Raw genomic sequence first — 15,358 nt, 5'->3', positions numbered from 1 at the left:
ACCTTGCAACATTGAGTGATTTCCAGTGGAAAGTTAATCCAAGCTTTACACTGACTACTCTAAAGTATATTACATTTCTTTAAAAGGCGTAAGAACTTTTGTGTATACAAAAAAGTCGTTGCCATTTCTGCTTGAGTGTCTCCATTTATTGCTGATCCCACAGTTTGAAAAGGAACATGTTCTACTTTCTAAAAGAAGTCAGAGTAGCAGTAAAAAAAATAAATATTTTTGAGTTGAAAAGATACATCTGGCGATTTGTTTCTCGCAGTGTTTCAGCGTACAATGCCACCCAAAAGTGTGCTGGGAAGTATCTTGATATGTTGGAATAGTTTGCCATAGCGTTGGTACTGTATTTAGCGTATAGGCACAAGACCCTCATTTGGGGCGTGTATGTGCAAGAAGTAACTGAAAGAGACACGTGACAATGCCTGCGTGAATTGGAAAAGACATGCTTGGACTAGAAATAGAATAGGTGCGCAGCAGCCACCTTGGGAATAATGCACGTTGTATCAAGAGGAACATGACAGTATTCTTCATACTGTGAGCTGCAGTGCAAGTGTCCATAACCCCTGAGTCACACACTTGAGAGAAGACAAGCAAGTCTTCTACCTCAGTGTAAATGCTGTATTACACTCAAATGTGCAAAAATACTCCAATGGGCTTGAACAGAAGAGCAACGTCATCTGTCAGCATGCCAAGGTTGGCGTACTGAGAGCATAAACACGGGGAGGAAGCGATGCGCTGTCAACCCTGGACCTGCAGGATCGCTGGATTACATCATCAAAGTGTACTTGGGATTGTTCACGACAGCCCCGCTGATCATGTGTTGGGAGAATTTAGTCGGATTTGGTGCAAAAAGTTAAGGACTGATAAATGCACTCTATCCTATTCTGGGGTCCAATTCTGTGTGTGTCTTCTACATCAAGACGGCTGCCGCTAGCAGATGAAGTCAAGCAATCGTGCCTCATTCTTTAATTCTATGTGTAAATTTAGAAGGACAGTGTGACCAAGTGATTAGTCCAAATGAACTGTTTGTAAAAGCCCATTATTTGCATGCCTTTTGACTTTTATGTCCAAAATCCTACTAAATTCTCACGAGAAGGGCGAGGAAGCGAGTGCTGGTGAACATAACGAGTTGATGCTATCATGCTATCATCAAGCAATACTACATACGGTACTGTGTGATACTGTCCACACATACAGTACATACTGCTATGTTGCATAAAAGAGAAAGGTGACATCTACCGGCAGGCAAGTGCAAATGAAGATGCTAGGAGTCTGTGGCAGCATGCTGATGATGAAAAGCCAGCACCACACATGCTGAAAACTTCATGGCCTTTGGGGCTCCTGGTCTGAGACAGGGTGGAGTCCGGTGGCGTTGAGGTTGGATTCTGACAGGGGTGAGGAAGAGGAGGAGGAGGATGTTGCAATCAGGATGGAGGTGGGCTGGTGGTCCTTGGTCATTTCCGCTTGCTGTTGTGGTGGTCTTTGTAAAAGCAGCGCTGCAAGGTTGTCCCCCGCTGGCGTCTTCACACCTGCCAAGCTCAGCACAGAGTCTTTGGATTCCTGAAAGGCCTTCTTCACTTGATGCTTGGGACCCTGGGTAGGGAAGTAGGACACATTAATCATTCATTAAATGCATCTGTAGACAGGAAAACCACCTTCTAAATACACACTTAACATGATTAGAGCCCTCTAGTCATGGAATAACACCCCTATAGACACCTTTACACTCCTGTTAGCTAATATAGTAGACTAATATGAAGTAATATATTAGTGCACTTGGAGCTCCCTAGACATGACATAACACCCCTATAGTCAGTTTACACTCCTATTACCCAATATAGATGTAATAAGAGAAAATAAGACATAGAAAACCCCTTTACCACCTTTTAATATATGCTTAACATGATTAGAGCCCTCTAGACATGAAATAACACCCCTATAGACACCTTTACACTCGTATTAACCCATATAAACAAAATAAGTCATTCATTCATTTTCTACCGCGTATCCTCACGAGGGTCGCGGGGGTGCTGGAGCCTATCCCAGCTGTCTTCGAGCGAGAGACGGGGTACACCCTGGACTGGTGGCCAGCCAATCACAGGGCACAGGTTGTTTGTCTATATGTGCCCTGTGATTGGCTAGCGACTCGTCCAGGGTGTATCCCGCCTCTCGCCCGAAGCCTGCTGGGATAGGCTCCAGCACGCCACAGCGAGCCTCGTGAGGATAAACGGTAGAATATGAATGAATATTGAATGAAATAATAAGCGGGGGCGTACGTGCTCGCTTACTTGAGTTTCCATGCGGCTGAAAAGATGGCTTGTCGTCAGGGCGACAGGCTGGATCTTGACGGCGGCCGGGTGATAATTTGGGCTGGCGGTCACAGTGCTGTAAGCCGGAGGACCTAAGGCCGGCTGCCTCTGCAGCAGCTGCAGGATGGCGTGAATGTCGGACATAAGCTGAGATTCCAACCTTAGAAAACACAGAGTCGCCTTCATGACCAACTTTATTCATCACCTTACAGGATGTGGCAATAATAGCTTCTAACACTCATACTGTTGCTATGACATCATATATACACATACAATATGCAGTTCATTTCCCGACCACTAGAGAGAGCTTTGGTTCCACGGCAGCGGACAAAGGACCCACCAGCGTCATCGGCTTTTGTATGGGAGGAGTTACTCTTTACTGCAGTAATGCCATCAATGTCACCTCAAAAGTGCTGTGGAGATGACACCTTTTATGTTTTATAAGCAAAATAGAATAGAACGCCGTCAGTGGCTCAATCTATGTGTTAGACTGCTATAGCATAGATGACCAGTTGTGCTTTCAAAGCACGGGTTGAACACATAAGTCACAATTCCAATACACGGAGACAATAAGAATAAGTTAAAAAAGGCATTATTTTACGGGGGTAAGTGGTAAAATTGTGAGAAACTGTAAGTTTATGGGGACAAAAGCCATAAATTGGCTAAAGTGATGTGAAAAAGCTCCTACATTCACAAGAATACAGTCGTACATTTATTAGAATAAAGTCACAAATGTATGTCATAACGGTCATAAATTGAAGAGCGTAAAGTCATACATTTACGAGAAAAACGTAAAGAAAAAAGTGTGAGAAAAGTCATAAATTTACGAGAATACAGTCCTAATTGTACAAGAAATTTACGCTTTGAGAGCATTGTACATCCGTGTTGAGAGCGGATGTTTGCGTTGGCATTTCAAATTAAGAACCTCAATTTGGTTGCGTTGTTATATGACTGTTTACTTGTAGTACTTGTAGGACAAGCTGTGCACACAAGGTAATAATAATGATAAATAATATCTTTCCAGTGCCTCTCACGGGTGTGTTTCCAGCAAAACGAGCTGGGACCACATGGTATCGTTTTATTTTGAAAAGAACAACCGAATAACATCACGGAATTGAAAAAATGTTACTATAATTAGTCTGACTTTATACCTCTACACTTGTGCATTACGGTATGTGTAAATGCTGAAGATGGAAATTAAATGATGTATTTTAGCTAGCTATGACAGAAAGTGTAGTATTCTCGCTCGCTATGACACACTTCCGGTCAGCTTCACATAGTTTCTCTACAAAAAGTTGTCTTTTTACCCATCAAATTGTCTTTCCCTATGTCCTCTTGGGAGCTGACATCTGCTTATGGGGAGAGTTTCCATTACTATATGTACAAAGACATAATGATGCACATGTCTTGTTTGGTATATTTAGGCGTTGCCAGACGCTTTTTATGATTCTTAATGAAAGCCATACTTTTACTGGCAGGAGAGTGCAACATACTTTTTTATCTGCGTGGGAGGTGACAACTTTTATTCAAGCACTCACTAATCAACGTTTGCAAATATGAGTCACGGTAGGGATTTCTTCTGACTAAAACTTATTGGAAATATCAGCAATTAGTTTCCATTGTACCAAAAAATACGACAAAAATGTAAAGTTTTGAGAAAAAAGTGGATAATTCTGTCAATAAAGTTTGAAAGTTATGAATGAAAAAAAGCATGAATTGACAACAAAAAAGGTGCAAATGTTTGAGAATTAAAGTTGTACATTTATGAGGGGAAAAAGTCCTACATTTACTAGAATAAATTTGCAATGTTAGGAGACAATAATGGGAAATTTACACACAGAAAAGGGAAATTTTCCAGAAAAAAGTTTTACATTTCAAGAATATAGGAAAATAAAGTTAGGAGACAAAAGTCCCAAGCATATGAATGTTTTTGTCCAAATCCTGGGGGGGTACTGTTGTGACAAAGAGGTCAATCTATGTTTCCATTTGACGGTGCTGCAATGCTTGCGCCACGTGATTGCCACCATCTCCACGCCGGCCGAGTGTCATTATGGAAAAATACATTTATGGGAAATGGATTGGAGGTCAACCTGAAGGTCAAGCTGTGTTTGACCTCGTAGGTTTGACCCCAGTGAGCACACATACCTGCTTAAATGTTCTTGGAGCTGACCTAAGCGCTGTTCCACCTCTCCGTAGGTGATTTCGCTGGCAGAATGATCATCTTCTCTCAGCTCCTGGAAGTGTGCTGACTCATCCGTGTCGTCTGCGGGCTTCTTGCACACCCATTTATCACAGCACAGATCTGCAGGGAGAGCAAAAGCAAGAGTGCATTCTTCACACGTGGGCCACACTGATGTCACCGCCGGCTCATTAAAATAGACCGTCATTAATCTCTTCAGGATTGCTGAGCGGGTTTGAGTTGGGCAGGACTTTTTGTCCCTGTAGAATTCCAAAGTGGCCAACGTAACGTAGCTGCTTGTTATCGCAGCTGGACACCTGCTAGCGCCATGCTCGCCAATCACGCGTGCCGAGCGCCAAACAGACGGCTGCTGCTTTGATGGGCCTATCTAGAGAAGCGGCGTTTGCAGGTGGCTCCTGACCAGCACTGGAAGATGGGAAGATACTGGGAACCATGTATTCCTTTTTTTCCTTTCTCAAATCAACAATAGCCGAACCATTAGCAACGGGACCTGATGTGCGCTGGCTATGTAGCTGCATGTCCCCGCTACTGGATTCTTCCTGCTCCCTGAAGATCTTTCACCTTTCCTTCAAAAGATCCCTCATGTCTACTATTTCAGCTGCTGACTTTCTGGGGATATAAATCTCTCTCCCGCATGTGGAAAACAGCACATCGTATAGCAACACGCTATTATTTTATGCCAAAAATAATATACAGTTAGAGACCCCGCCATTTTAGCATGTTTAATGCGTGCGGTGACTTGTTGGACGGTTCTCGAAGGCACCATGTAACGGCACAGATAGACTACTATACTGTCTTTTTAGCCTTTTTCGTTCGCCTCATATCAGCTCCCAAATGCTGACATCACAGTATTATTGAGTGCTAATTAGGGACTAATGAACAACTAATGAGGAACTAAATAAGGAGTAATTAGTGAGGAACTAAAACAGATGCAATGTAGAGTAGTGACTGAGGAAGTATTGAAGTAATGGTCAGGGTGAGGTAGTTTGGTTCCTGTCATGTACCTTATTGTTTTACCAATATTTGTTGTGTCCAGGCTGGTACTGGTGGATGGGGGCTCCATATTCATTTGTCCTTTTCATTTGATGTTGTTGCTGTCTGTCTTTTATACAATACATCCTAAATAAGATCAATGAGATGTCTAGAATGTACGTATGATTTGCTGACAACTCTAACTAGTGTACACCGGCTCCTGTACTGTGTACTAATCTACTACTCCACTGAGGAAACCACACAAAGGTACTACCACTGTACTTCAAATGGTCTTTTGGTGGTGGTGATGTGTTACCTTGAAAGGACGGACTTCTCCTCAAGCCGTCTGTGACCTGGTTGTGTCTGAGAAGATTACAGTCCAGCACCGGGGTGCTCGGTGTCGAGGGAGCTCGGACTTCGGAACATCTTTTTAGGCACATGTTGGACTCCGTTTCCAAGTGGCTACTGACTTCATTGTTTTCCACTGAGGAACAGCAAGAACACCAGCATCATCTACTCAGCATCGGCTCACAAGCCGCTCTTATTGACTCTTACATTTGGCCGCATCCGGCGTGAAGGAGATTCTCCTTTTCATGCTTTTTGTGCCTTCACCGTCTGAATCACAGCCCTGAGGACTCGGAGGCTGCAAAAAAACACAAACAAAAAAATATACACACTGTTATGTACTGCTCTTGCCAACAGGTAAGCAAAGTCTGCATAAGTCCATGAAGGAGTGAAAAAAGTCGAATCGATTAATGAAATGTGTCGTATTCTTTATGCTGTGACATAAAAAATACACGGCTTTTTAAAATGTAACACATATGAAGTGAATTTCTACAAATTATCGAATTGGTATCATCGATACCACCCTTAGTTGGGATGGGTTGGAAAGTGGTATCGCACATCACTAGCTATGATTACTAGAGATGTGCGAGTCATGAACGACTCGTTCAAATAAATCAGGCCTTTGTATGCTTGTTCACATACTCAACCAGGATGGATCAAAATAAAATGATAAACTTTGGCATTTTAATTTAACATTGTATATAAATAATAATAATGATTAATATAATAAAAAAATTAAGATTACATGAAAACATTTCAGTTAAAATGTAAAATTGTTTATAATTAAATCATGTTTTTAAAATTTAAATGAAGCTAAAAACAATTAAATTAAATTAAATTAAATTAAATTAAATTAAATTAAATTAAATTAAATTAAATTAAATTAAATTAAATTAAATTAAATTAAATTAAATGTTGCCCGAGCAACATCCACATCAAAGACGCCACAAATCAACGTTCATGCTCCATCAACACTCCAATTTCACAGACTCCCGAGTGCAACTTGTGAGTTTCCGTGCACGCACAGGTGACTTTACTAAAGGTAGTACATCCTGTTCAGTCAGCCAGTCGTAAGAATTTGAGTCAGTCAAAGGAATGGCAGATTATGACCGGTAACATATGCCGGCATATCTAAGACAGGACACCACAGCATCTTATCTACCTTCACAGACTCATCTCTCAGGTTGAAGGTCAGCTCCAGGTTGGCAAAAAAGTAGTCCGCAAACTCCGGATACATGTCCAACACCTCCAAAAGATCCTCCCGCTGAATGGTGCTCAGGTCACAGTAACTCAGAGCCCGCACGTCAGCGTTGGACTTCCCCGGTTTGGCAAACAGATGGATCATCTCACCGAAGATGTCACTTTTTCCTGGTTGTCGACACACACATGACCAGGAATTTTTTTTTTTTTGGAGAACCAAAGTTGTACATTTGTAAAAACGTAGTACATCCATCCATTTTCTATTGCTTATCCTCAAGAGGCTCACAGGCATGCTGGAGCCTATCCCAGCTGTCTTTGGGCGAGAGGCGGGGTACACCCTGAGCACGCCTACCATCACAGGGCACATATAGACAAACAACCATTCACACTCACATTCATACCTATGGACAATTTGGAGTGGCCAATTAACATAGCATGTTTTTGGAATGTGGGAATAAAAAAGTAGTACATTTGTGAGAAAATTCATACATTTACTAGAAAAAATATTATTTTTTCTTGTAACATTACAAGCATAAATGTGAATTGAAATGTGTGTGTAAAGTTAAAAGTTGTACATTTGCAAAAATAACGTTGTGTCTGGGCTCACTTCCTTCATGCCCTTGTTCTATGGAACTGAAACCGATGCACAGAGCGAACACTTGTTACGAGTAAAACATACTGGTATTTCTTCTAAGAAATCCTGTCACGTTTGAATGTGGCGAGACACCCCGAGGTGTAAATATCGGGGCCTCTTGCCTGGCGAGACACCCTGAGGTGTAAATATCGGGGCTTCTTCCCTGGTGAGACACCCTGAGGTATAAATATCGGGGCCTCTTGCAGGCGCTAGTGAAGCTTTAGTTGCTGTTTGAGTTAGAAATGGAAATGATGACAATTGCAACTTTTTGCTGCCAATGTTGAGTTTCCATGGCAACACCAGCCAGCGTCTGATTTTATTTTTAGAATATGCCCTGAGCATAAAAGCACGGACTCTGGGCGCCCTGCGCTCGTTCCTCATGCATGACATTGTGCTAAAAGGCATATTCCACCCTTCCCCCCAAGAAAAGGGGCGCTGATCAAGCATGTAGAATATATTGTCTTGGAAGTAGAGCGATCAATGACATTTCCGCTGTGGATGTTAGTAATGGCTTTGTGTGATTCAGCAGCTCATGCTTAAGCCCCATTGTGTCAGGTGTGGCTTTGGAGAGCATTCATCTCACCCACATTTAATCCTGCTTCAGCCCCGATTGCTAATCAACGGCATTATTACGGCAGGAGTATTGCGACATCATGTCCTGCTCGTTTATATGCTGTTATAAATCTGTTCATGGAACCAACTTCAACCACGCTGTTGGCCAAAGGACCGGAATGGTGGGTGGGCCTGGGAGAGCGTGCTATTCCCGTCACAGTGTTGTCAACGAGAGGTGTTTTCGCAGGAACGGTGGCATATTTTTAGGTCTTTTAGGTGTGTAGAAAAGTCAAGATGAACCATGCCATAGCTTTTAATGACACACACCTGCACGGTCTTGTGGGGTTCATTCTTCTTCATTCTACCAGCTGTCTGACACGGGGGTGTAATACAAACACCTCTCACTGGAAGTCCATAATAATAAAGGCTACAAAGGTGGCTGTCCGTCAAAACACGGGACCATCCTGGTTCTGGTGACGAGTGCCGTCCGATAACCATCAGACACTACAAAGGTGGGGGTTTGGATTAGCAGGAGAGCACCAAACGTGGGACATTGGAAGGTGGGCGGTGGGCAAAGATCCCACCTGAGATTTTCCACTATCATCATCCCTCAGTGGAAGAATGGAGCTTCAGGTCGTACAGGGGCGTTAAACGGCAGTTGGAGAACATTTGAGGATGGATTTACAACAATGGATATGAGTTCCAGACTATGGAGCCATCTTCATATAGGGTCAGGGTTAGATTAGGTTAGGGTTGTTTTTTAAGGTACTATCTTCACCTTTTGATCAGCTGATGAACAGCCTGCATCACCTGAACGCTTCTTTGCAATAAATTGCTTTTTTATCTCATCTCACTCCTATTTCTTATTTTTATTATTTCTTATTTGTCAAAGCAAACTAAGTAAAAAAGGTCAACAAGAGGTTCAATTTACCTAAGATGGCGACCACAATGTCGTCCTTCAGGATCTCAATAGAGCCGCGGGACAGGAAGTAGAGGGCAGTGAGCACATCGCCGCTGTGGACCAGAGTGTCTCCAGGAGGAGCGTGAGTGGTCTTGAAGTGCATGGCCAAAGCCCTCAGGCAGCCTTTGGTGGCTCCTTGGAACACTTTACAGTTGTGAAGAAGATTCTTATTGAGGTGGAGACAGATATCTGCCTGCAGGCACTCTGGGAAACCTTTTAGCACCTGTGAGGAGGCAGAGCAAACAAACCATCAACATTTAGTAGGAAGTAGGAAAACCTTCAAGCGACAAGAACTCGCCATGTTTATTTTCTTGACTTCATCAACCACTTAAAATAATCCTTAAGAGGCGACTCTAACCATATCTATTATTGATATCGATCTTCTATATGGGGTGTCTATGTGGCGGATCCTCGGTTAGCCCTACTCAATCATCAATCAATTCTTCCTTTAAGAAACAACACAAACCCAATGAATCCATCTGGACTCCCAAAGATCTGAACACCAATGTCAACATTTTGAAATGCATAAATACTTATAAATGATAAAGGAGCATGAAATGGCTCCCTGACATGATTAGCAACTTTGCTAAACATGTTCTCAAACACGCAGCTCGCGGGCCAAATGTGGTCCGCAGGACACTAGTTTGAGGCCCCCGCCTTGATATGAAAGTTTAAAGTTTGATATGGATGCTGTATGGTATCATGTACCCAGAAAAAATGATGACTTATGATTAATGTTCATGTTAAAGGTTAAATAACTGTTAATAGTTATCCTCCCTATCTGTGTGGAAGTGGTAATTTTTTGGCTATTTATGTTTAAAGGAAATAACTTGAAGGCTACCGTTTAGGTCGCTAGCTCTCTAGTTTCTCTCCCAAGTAAATTGAGTTTGAGTAGATACAAGCACCCCCACCGCTTCCTATGCTACAGTGATGGGGGAGGGGCTGACACAGCGACCCACTTGGCCATGGAATGAGGAATTGGTATGAAAATGTAATACGCACCTCCTGCTCTTGGCATCGAGTCCAGACATGAAGAGGAAAAGGAGAAAAGGCATTTAGGCTGAGGCGGCACGTGTGATCGATTCCCGTGCCGATTATTTACCGTGTTCATGTCAATGCCGTTGGTGTACGCCCACGAGTGCTGGAAGTACTCCTCCAGCCTCTGCCTCAGCGGGTTGGGGATCTGATGGAAGCGGATAAACTCTTTGACCCGTAACATTTGTGCGTGGTAGCGAGCGGTCCCCGAGTACAACCTCTGAATGATGGCAGAGACGTTCCCAAAGATGCTGGCGTACATGAGAGCTGAGAAAGGACATGAAGTTTAGCGATGTCACGGCGACAAGGAAGTGTGCATAGCGTACTTACAGCCAATCAGCATGACACAGATAGAAAAGATCTTCTCAGAGTTGGTGTTTGGGGAAACGTTGCCAAATCCCACGCTGGTCAGACTGCTGAAGGTGAAGTAGAGCGCCGTGACGTACTTGTCCTTGATGGACGGGCCGGAGCCGGGATCGCTGTAGTTGTATCTCTTCCCTATGGACACGCCCAGATTGTCCAGCCAGCCAATCTTGTGCTCCAAGTAAGGCTTTTCCACATTGCCGATGGCGTACCATATGCAGGCCAGCCAGTGAGCGATGAGGGCGAAGATGCACATGAGCAGCATCAGCACGGCGGCGCCGTACTCCGAGTAGCGGTCCAGCTTCCTGGCTACTCGCACCAGGCGCAGCAGCCTCGCTGTCTTCAGGAGGCCGATCAGAGTGGTGGTCTGAACACAAAGTGGGGACCACGAGGGGGTTTAGTCCTGGGAATGCTAACCTTATTAATTAGAAATCAATTATGCATCATTCTGGGCATTCTTGCCAATGCTTCACTGAGCAAAAAACACCTTCTTATTGTCGAGATTGTGACTAGAGGCCAACGACACGAGGCAGCAAGGAAAAGGTCAAGTAACATCACCGTGATACAACCTCACACACGCTGGCCATCTTTTTAGCCGAACCATCTCAGCTCCTACACAATAAACACTGATAACGTCCTTCATACTGCACCATGGCGACGGCGGGGAGGGGCATATTCTCACACCAACATATGACCTGATGTCTTACCAGCGCTACTGAAGGTCACTTTGTAGATGTCATGTGGTATCAGTCACCTGATGTACTTCTATCTCTGTAATGGTGATGATTGATAAACTAAGTGATGGTAAGATGTATGCATCTATAAGAAGATGAACCACTACACCACTATGTACATCTGTGTAATACTTTTATAGTCAGTATAGCTACTCCAGACCCCATTCACTGTGCAATATCTGACCAACCTCCATGTGCAATATTAAGGACTTTAAATGCAATATACTAAGTTCTATGTGAAGTATTTCCATAATGCCTCATATTAACTCTCTAACAAGTTCTCAGTGTATAGACTGGTCATATATCTCATCTCGTTTCATATTATCTACATACTGTATTGTATAGAACTCTGGGAAAAACTGTTGATTTTGTTAATACTTGGGTTGTTTATATTGTTTATTTTTCTATATTGTGTATTTTGTACTGCTTAACTGACTCTGTACTCTTGCTGCTGTGCAATGAAAATGTCCCCACTGAGGGACGAATAAAGGCATATCTTATCTTATCTTATGAACTTCCATCTTTACGATGGTGATGAATGATGGATAAACTATGAGTAACTTATAAATATACTTAGATATACAATATACAAAGAACTATGGCAAAACTTAAACAACACAAAAATGCACGCCTTTGCGCACGTGTGCAAGTGTGTGACGCCGCAATAATCCGTGCCTTTGGAGTTGAATGGAGACGTGCTGAACAGAGTTTCATTGTTGTACTATGTGACAGTAAAGTTCCTGTGGTATCCTTTTCACTTCCTGGTGTGTATTTCCATCAGAAAGTAGCAGGCAGAGTTCTTATAAAATGGCCTTTTGCCACCTTGTGGTTGTTTTTACATCTTAGCGTCATCACCTCTTGCAAAGAATTATAAAAGACGTATGAATACATCTTTGGATGTCATCATTGGTGGGGAATGAGTTAATACGTCGCATTGTCATCATATTAATTTCTTGTATATGTGTAATACATCTCATATTGAATATCTGAGTACTATATTTATTGTAGGAGGTAGAGCGTTGGGAGGTCTGGGACGCATTTTATTAAAAGTAGCTTGCAGGCTGTGCAAGTGTGAGCATCCCTGCCCTAAATCATTTCCCCCGCATCAATTTCAGCACCGACCCAAAGGTTTGTAAAGGAAATGCAACATAATGGGATTGAATTGATAAAGTGTTCATCTTAACCCCAACCCCTAATCCTAACCCATGTACAGGAAAGGATGCCATAGTAGCGACACCAAATAGTAAAAGTAACCTTAACCTTCAGCTACCATGTTAGCGCTGGCATACTTTGCTGCCTGTTCTTTATGGCACCCTTATTTTGTTAGCACACATAATCGGGATGTGGTGCAAAATGCTCTTATTGTGAAGACGAATGAACTTGTGAAGGCCGGAAGTATGGCCAACCCTCCTGGAGAAAATATGCTAAAAATGTTTGAAAAGAAAAGGAACAATTGATTGCAAAAAAAGCCATTTGGTTGCTTTTCTGCTTGCAAACATGCTAAATGTGCTTTATCGATGCCGGCCATATGCTGGGAAAGCTAGCCACGTGCCAACATACTGTCTTTGTGCTGTACTGTCTTCTCATCATGTTAATGTGACAAGCATCATGTCACAGTAAGATATTGCATTCGGGATTAAAAAAAGCAAATGCAGCGCCATAATCTGTTTGCATTAAAAAGGTGAATGATTACAGGATTTGCTTGCAACCATAGCATCCATTTTCAGGATGCTTTTTTTTTTACGTCTCCTTTGGAGCTGCAACACATTTGACATTTTTTCAATGATTCCAGTCTCTGGAATTCCCTTGGTCACCCAGGAAGGCAGACATATTATCTTTGTCTTCTCGGCAAAAGGAGATGTGACAGTGGTGATGGAGAAGTGATTGACAAAGTGCTCATCTTAATCTTGTTATTTTCCACCGTGAAAAGTAAGATTGACGTTCCTATGCGGAATCACCGCCCCTGAAGAACTTCCCCTGCTGTTGTTTCTTCTATGTGCTACCTGCTACCTGCAATATGACTGAATGTTGCATCTGGATGCCCAAGGCAGCGACCTCAATTGTTAGCAAAACAAGGCTTGATGTCACTCGTCTTTCCAGCCAATCCTGCAGTCCATCTGTCTTTCTGTTTTTTTCACTCATTTGGTGAAATTTGTCTGGAAAATATCAAACGTGCAACATGCTGGACTCATGACAACTAGGCCACACCCACACGGGTGTGTGCACCTTTTCCTCAGTGCGTCAGTATGTGATTTATGTGTAAGCATGGTTGTAGGCTAGTGAGCGAGCAGCAAAGGTGATGAGGTTGCCGAGCAACCTGTCTGCTACACTGTCCTCACAGAGACCACCCAGCCCTGCACAGCGAAACCTTCTAGCAGCCCCCCTGCACAGAATTGCCAGCAAGCCCAGCGCGAGCACAGAATAACGCTACAATGCTACTTCATCTCATGCTAGCTAGTCTAACAGAGGGGTTGGGCTCTATTGAGGGGAAGTAGTTGCTGAATGCCCTTGGTCTAACTAGATCAAAGGCATGTCGGAATAGGAATGTGTGGAAATGTTGGAATTTCTTCCAAGTGGATAATAGCAGAGACATTATTTTTCATTCACATTATAATTAGTTTTCTGGAAAAGTGGGAAATGACGTTAAACGTAGTTAGAGTAATTGAGATCAAAGGAAAAGTGGGAAAGTTGGAAAAAAAGTTGGGAATTTTTGGAATGTGGAAAATGCTCAGCTTCAGAGCCCTGGTTTCATGTTGAAACGGTTGAGAGAAAAAGGCTGTGGAATTTTGGGAGTTTTGGAAAAGCTGGGATTTTTGGGGTGGAACAAAGTAAAATGGTTGGCCTTGAACGCATTCGCACAGTAACAGTTAGTGGCTGCTCTCGTTTTTCTCCACGAGGGAAAGAAACCCCGAGACTTACAGCGACTGGCATCGCTGACTCAGCAGCTGCGGTCCAAACAGATGATTATGCTTTATAATCAGGAGCTTTTCTGGTGTAATGGAGTCCCTACAAAGCACCATCAAGCACTGAAGTGGATCCAGAGCCATCAAACAAGCCAGCGGGCCTGGCGGCCAGCCCACCAATGACCATCTAACATCTGCATGTAAGCCGCGCGCACCCCCTCGTCACATAAATGCATCAATGATTGCCATTTGGTAAGCCATTAATCCTCGTAAATGGATTCTAGAATGAGGGCCATTCAAAAAAAACCATGCAATTTAAAGTAATCCTTTCATAGCCGAGACAGAAAGACTTTAAGTAGTGGCCTGGGCGCTCAAGTCTGGACGACTGTGGCACCGTGCGCTAATACTCCTTTGTAGAAAAAGCAGAGATGACAAACCTCATCTGATCCTGAGCCAAAGATGAGCAGGTCAAAGGGGATGGCCGCCACCATGTCTATAAGGAACCAGCCTTTGAAGTAATGGATGGCTATTTTGGCCGCATGGCTCACCACCTCCTCGTTCTGGTTCACGTAAGTGGTCCTGAAGTTGATGAGGATGTCGATGATGAACATGATGTCCACGATGAGATCCACCACGTTGAGGGGGCTGCACGAGTATCCGCATTCCCGCCTGCGTTGCTCCTCTTGGTCGTTGAGAAGGAAGGCGGCCGAGTACGGCGTGAGGATGGCCGTGTAGATGACCAGCAGCAGGATGAGCCAGTCCCACACAGCTTTGAAAGGACTGTAGTGCAGGATGGTGAACTTGTCGATACGGTTTGTCTGCAGCTTGTACTCTGGCAGCACGTCGGCCCCCAGAGACAAGACCTGGATGGAAGTGGGCAGATGACAAAAATCACCTTCACATTACAACGTGAAGACTGTTCTTTAGTGCGGTTGAAGAAATGCTGCAAATGTTAAATGGCATAAAAACACATGTCACAAATGACAATTCCACATATGTATTCTATATTAACACATTGCCATAACATAACAAAAATGTCAACAAACATTTGAAAATGCACTTGCATCGTTTTGTGACAATCAAAGTTAGTTTGTCTCGTAATATTTTTGATTGTACATTTCTTAATGTTAATGTTAAAAAGCTA

The 15,358-nt window shown here is 43.2% G+C and overlaps 1 protein-coding gene across 2 annotated transcripts in view; it reads right to left on the bottom strand.

Annotated features, from left to right (window-relative positions):
* Window positions 1-131: 131 nt before the first annotated feature.
* Window positions 132-15,358, bottom strand: part of kcnh7b (potassium channel, voltage gated eag related subfamily H, member 7b) — a 33,191-nt gene continuing 17,964 nt past the window's right edge. The window contains exons 6-15 of one of the 2 annotated variants that reach the window (XM_058081856.2): window positions 14,652-15,077; window positions 10,545-10,944; window positions 10,281-10,481; window positions 9,150-9,404; window positions 6,995-7,200; window positions 6,043-6,130; window positions 5,804-5,971; window positions 4,461-4,617; window positions 2,295-2,475; window positions 132-1,599 (exon numbers count right to left, since the gene is read on the bottom strand). In XM_058081856.2, the coding sequence (XP_057937839.2) occupies window positions 1,330-1,599; window positions 2,295-2,475; window positions 4,461-4,617; window positions 5,804-5,971; window positions 6,043-6,130; window positions 6,995-7,200; window positions 9,150-9,404; window positions 10,281-10,481; window positions 10,545-10,944; window positions 14,652-15,077 (2,352 nt within the window). In that variant the 3' untranslated portion in view covers window positions 132-1,329. Of the gene's footprint in view, window positions 1,600-2,294; window positions 2,476-4,460; window positions 4,618-5,803; window positions 5,972-6,042; window positions 6,131-6,994; window positions 7,201-9,149; window positions 9,405-10,181; window positions 10,482-10,544; window positions 10,945-14,651; window positions 15,078-15,358 lie in introns of those variants that run through there. The other variant, XM_058081855.2, reaches the window with a different exon arrangement.

Source organism: Doryrhamphus excisus, linkage group LG12, assembly GCF_037039965.1.
Source record: "Doryrhamphus excisus strain RoL-2023G ecotype Guam linkage group LG12, RoL_Dexc_Guam_v1.1, whole genome shotgun sequence".
Taxonomy (NCBI): Eukaryota; Metazoa; Chordata; class Actinopteri; order Syngnathiformes; family Syngnathidae; genus Doryrhamphus; species Doryrhamphus excisus.
Note: the sequence above shows the minus strand (reverse complement) of the source record. Positions and strands in the feature narration are given on the sequence as shown.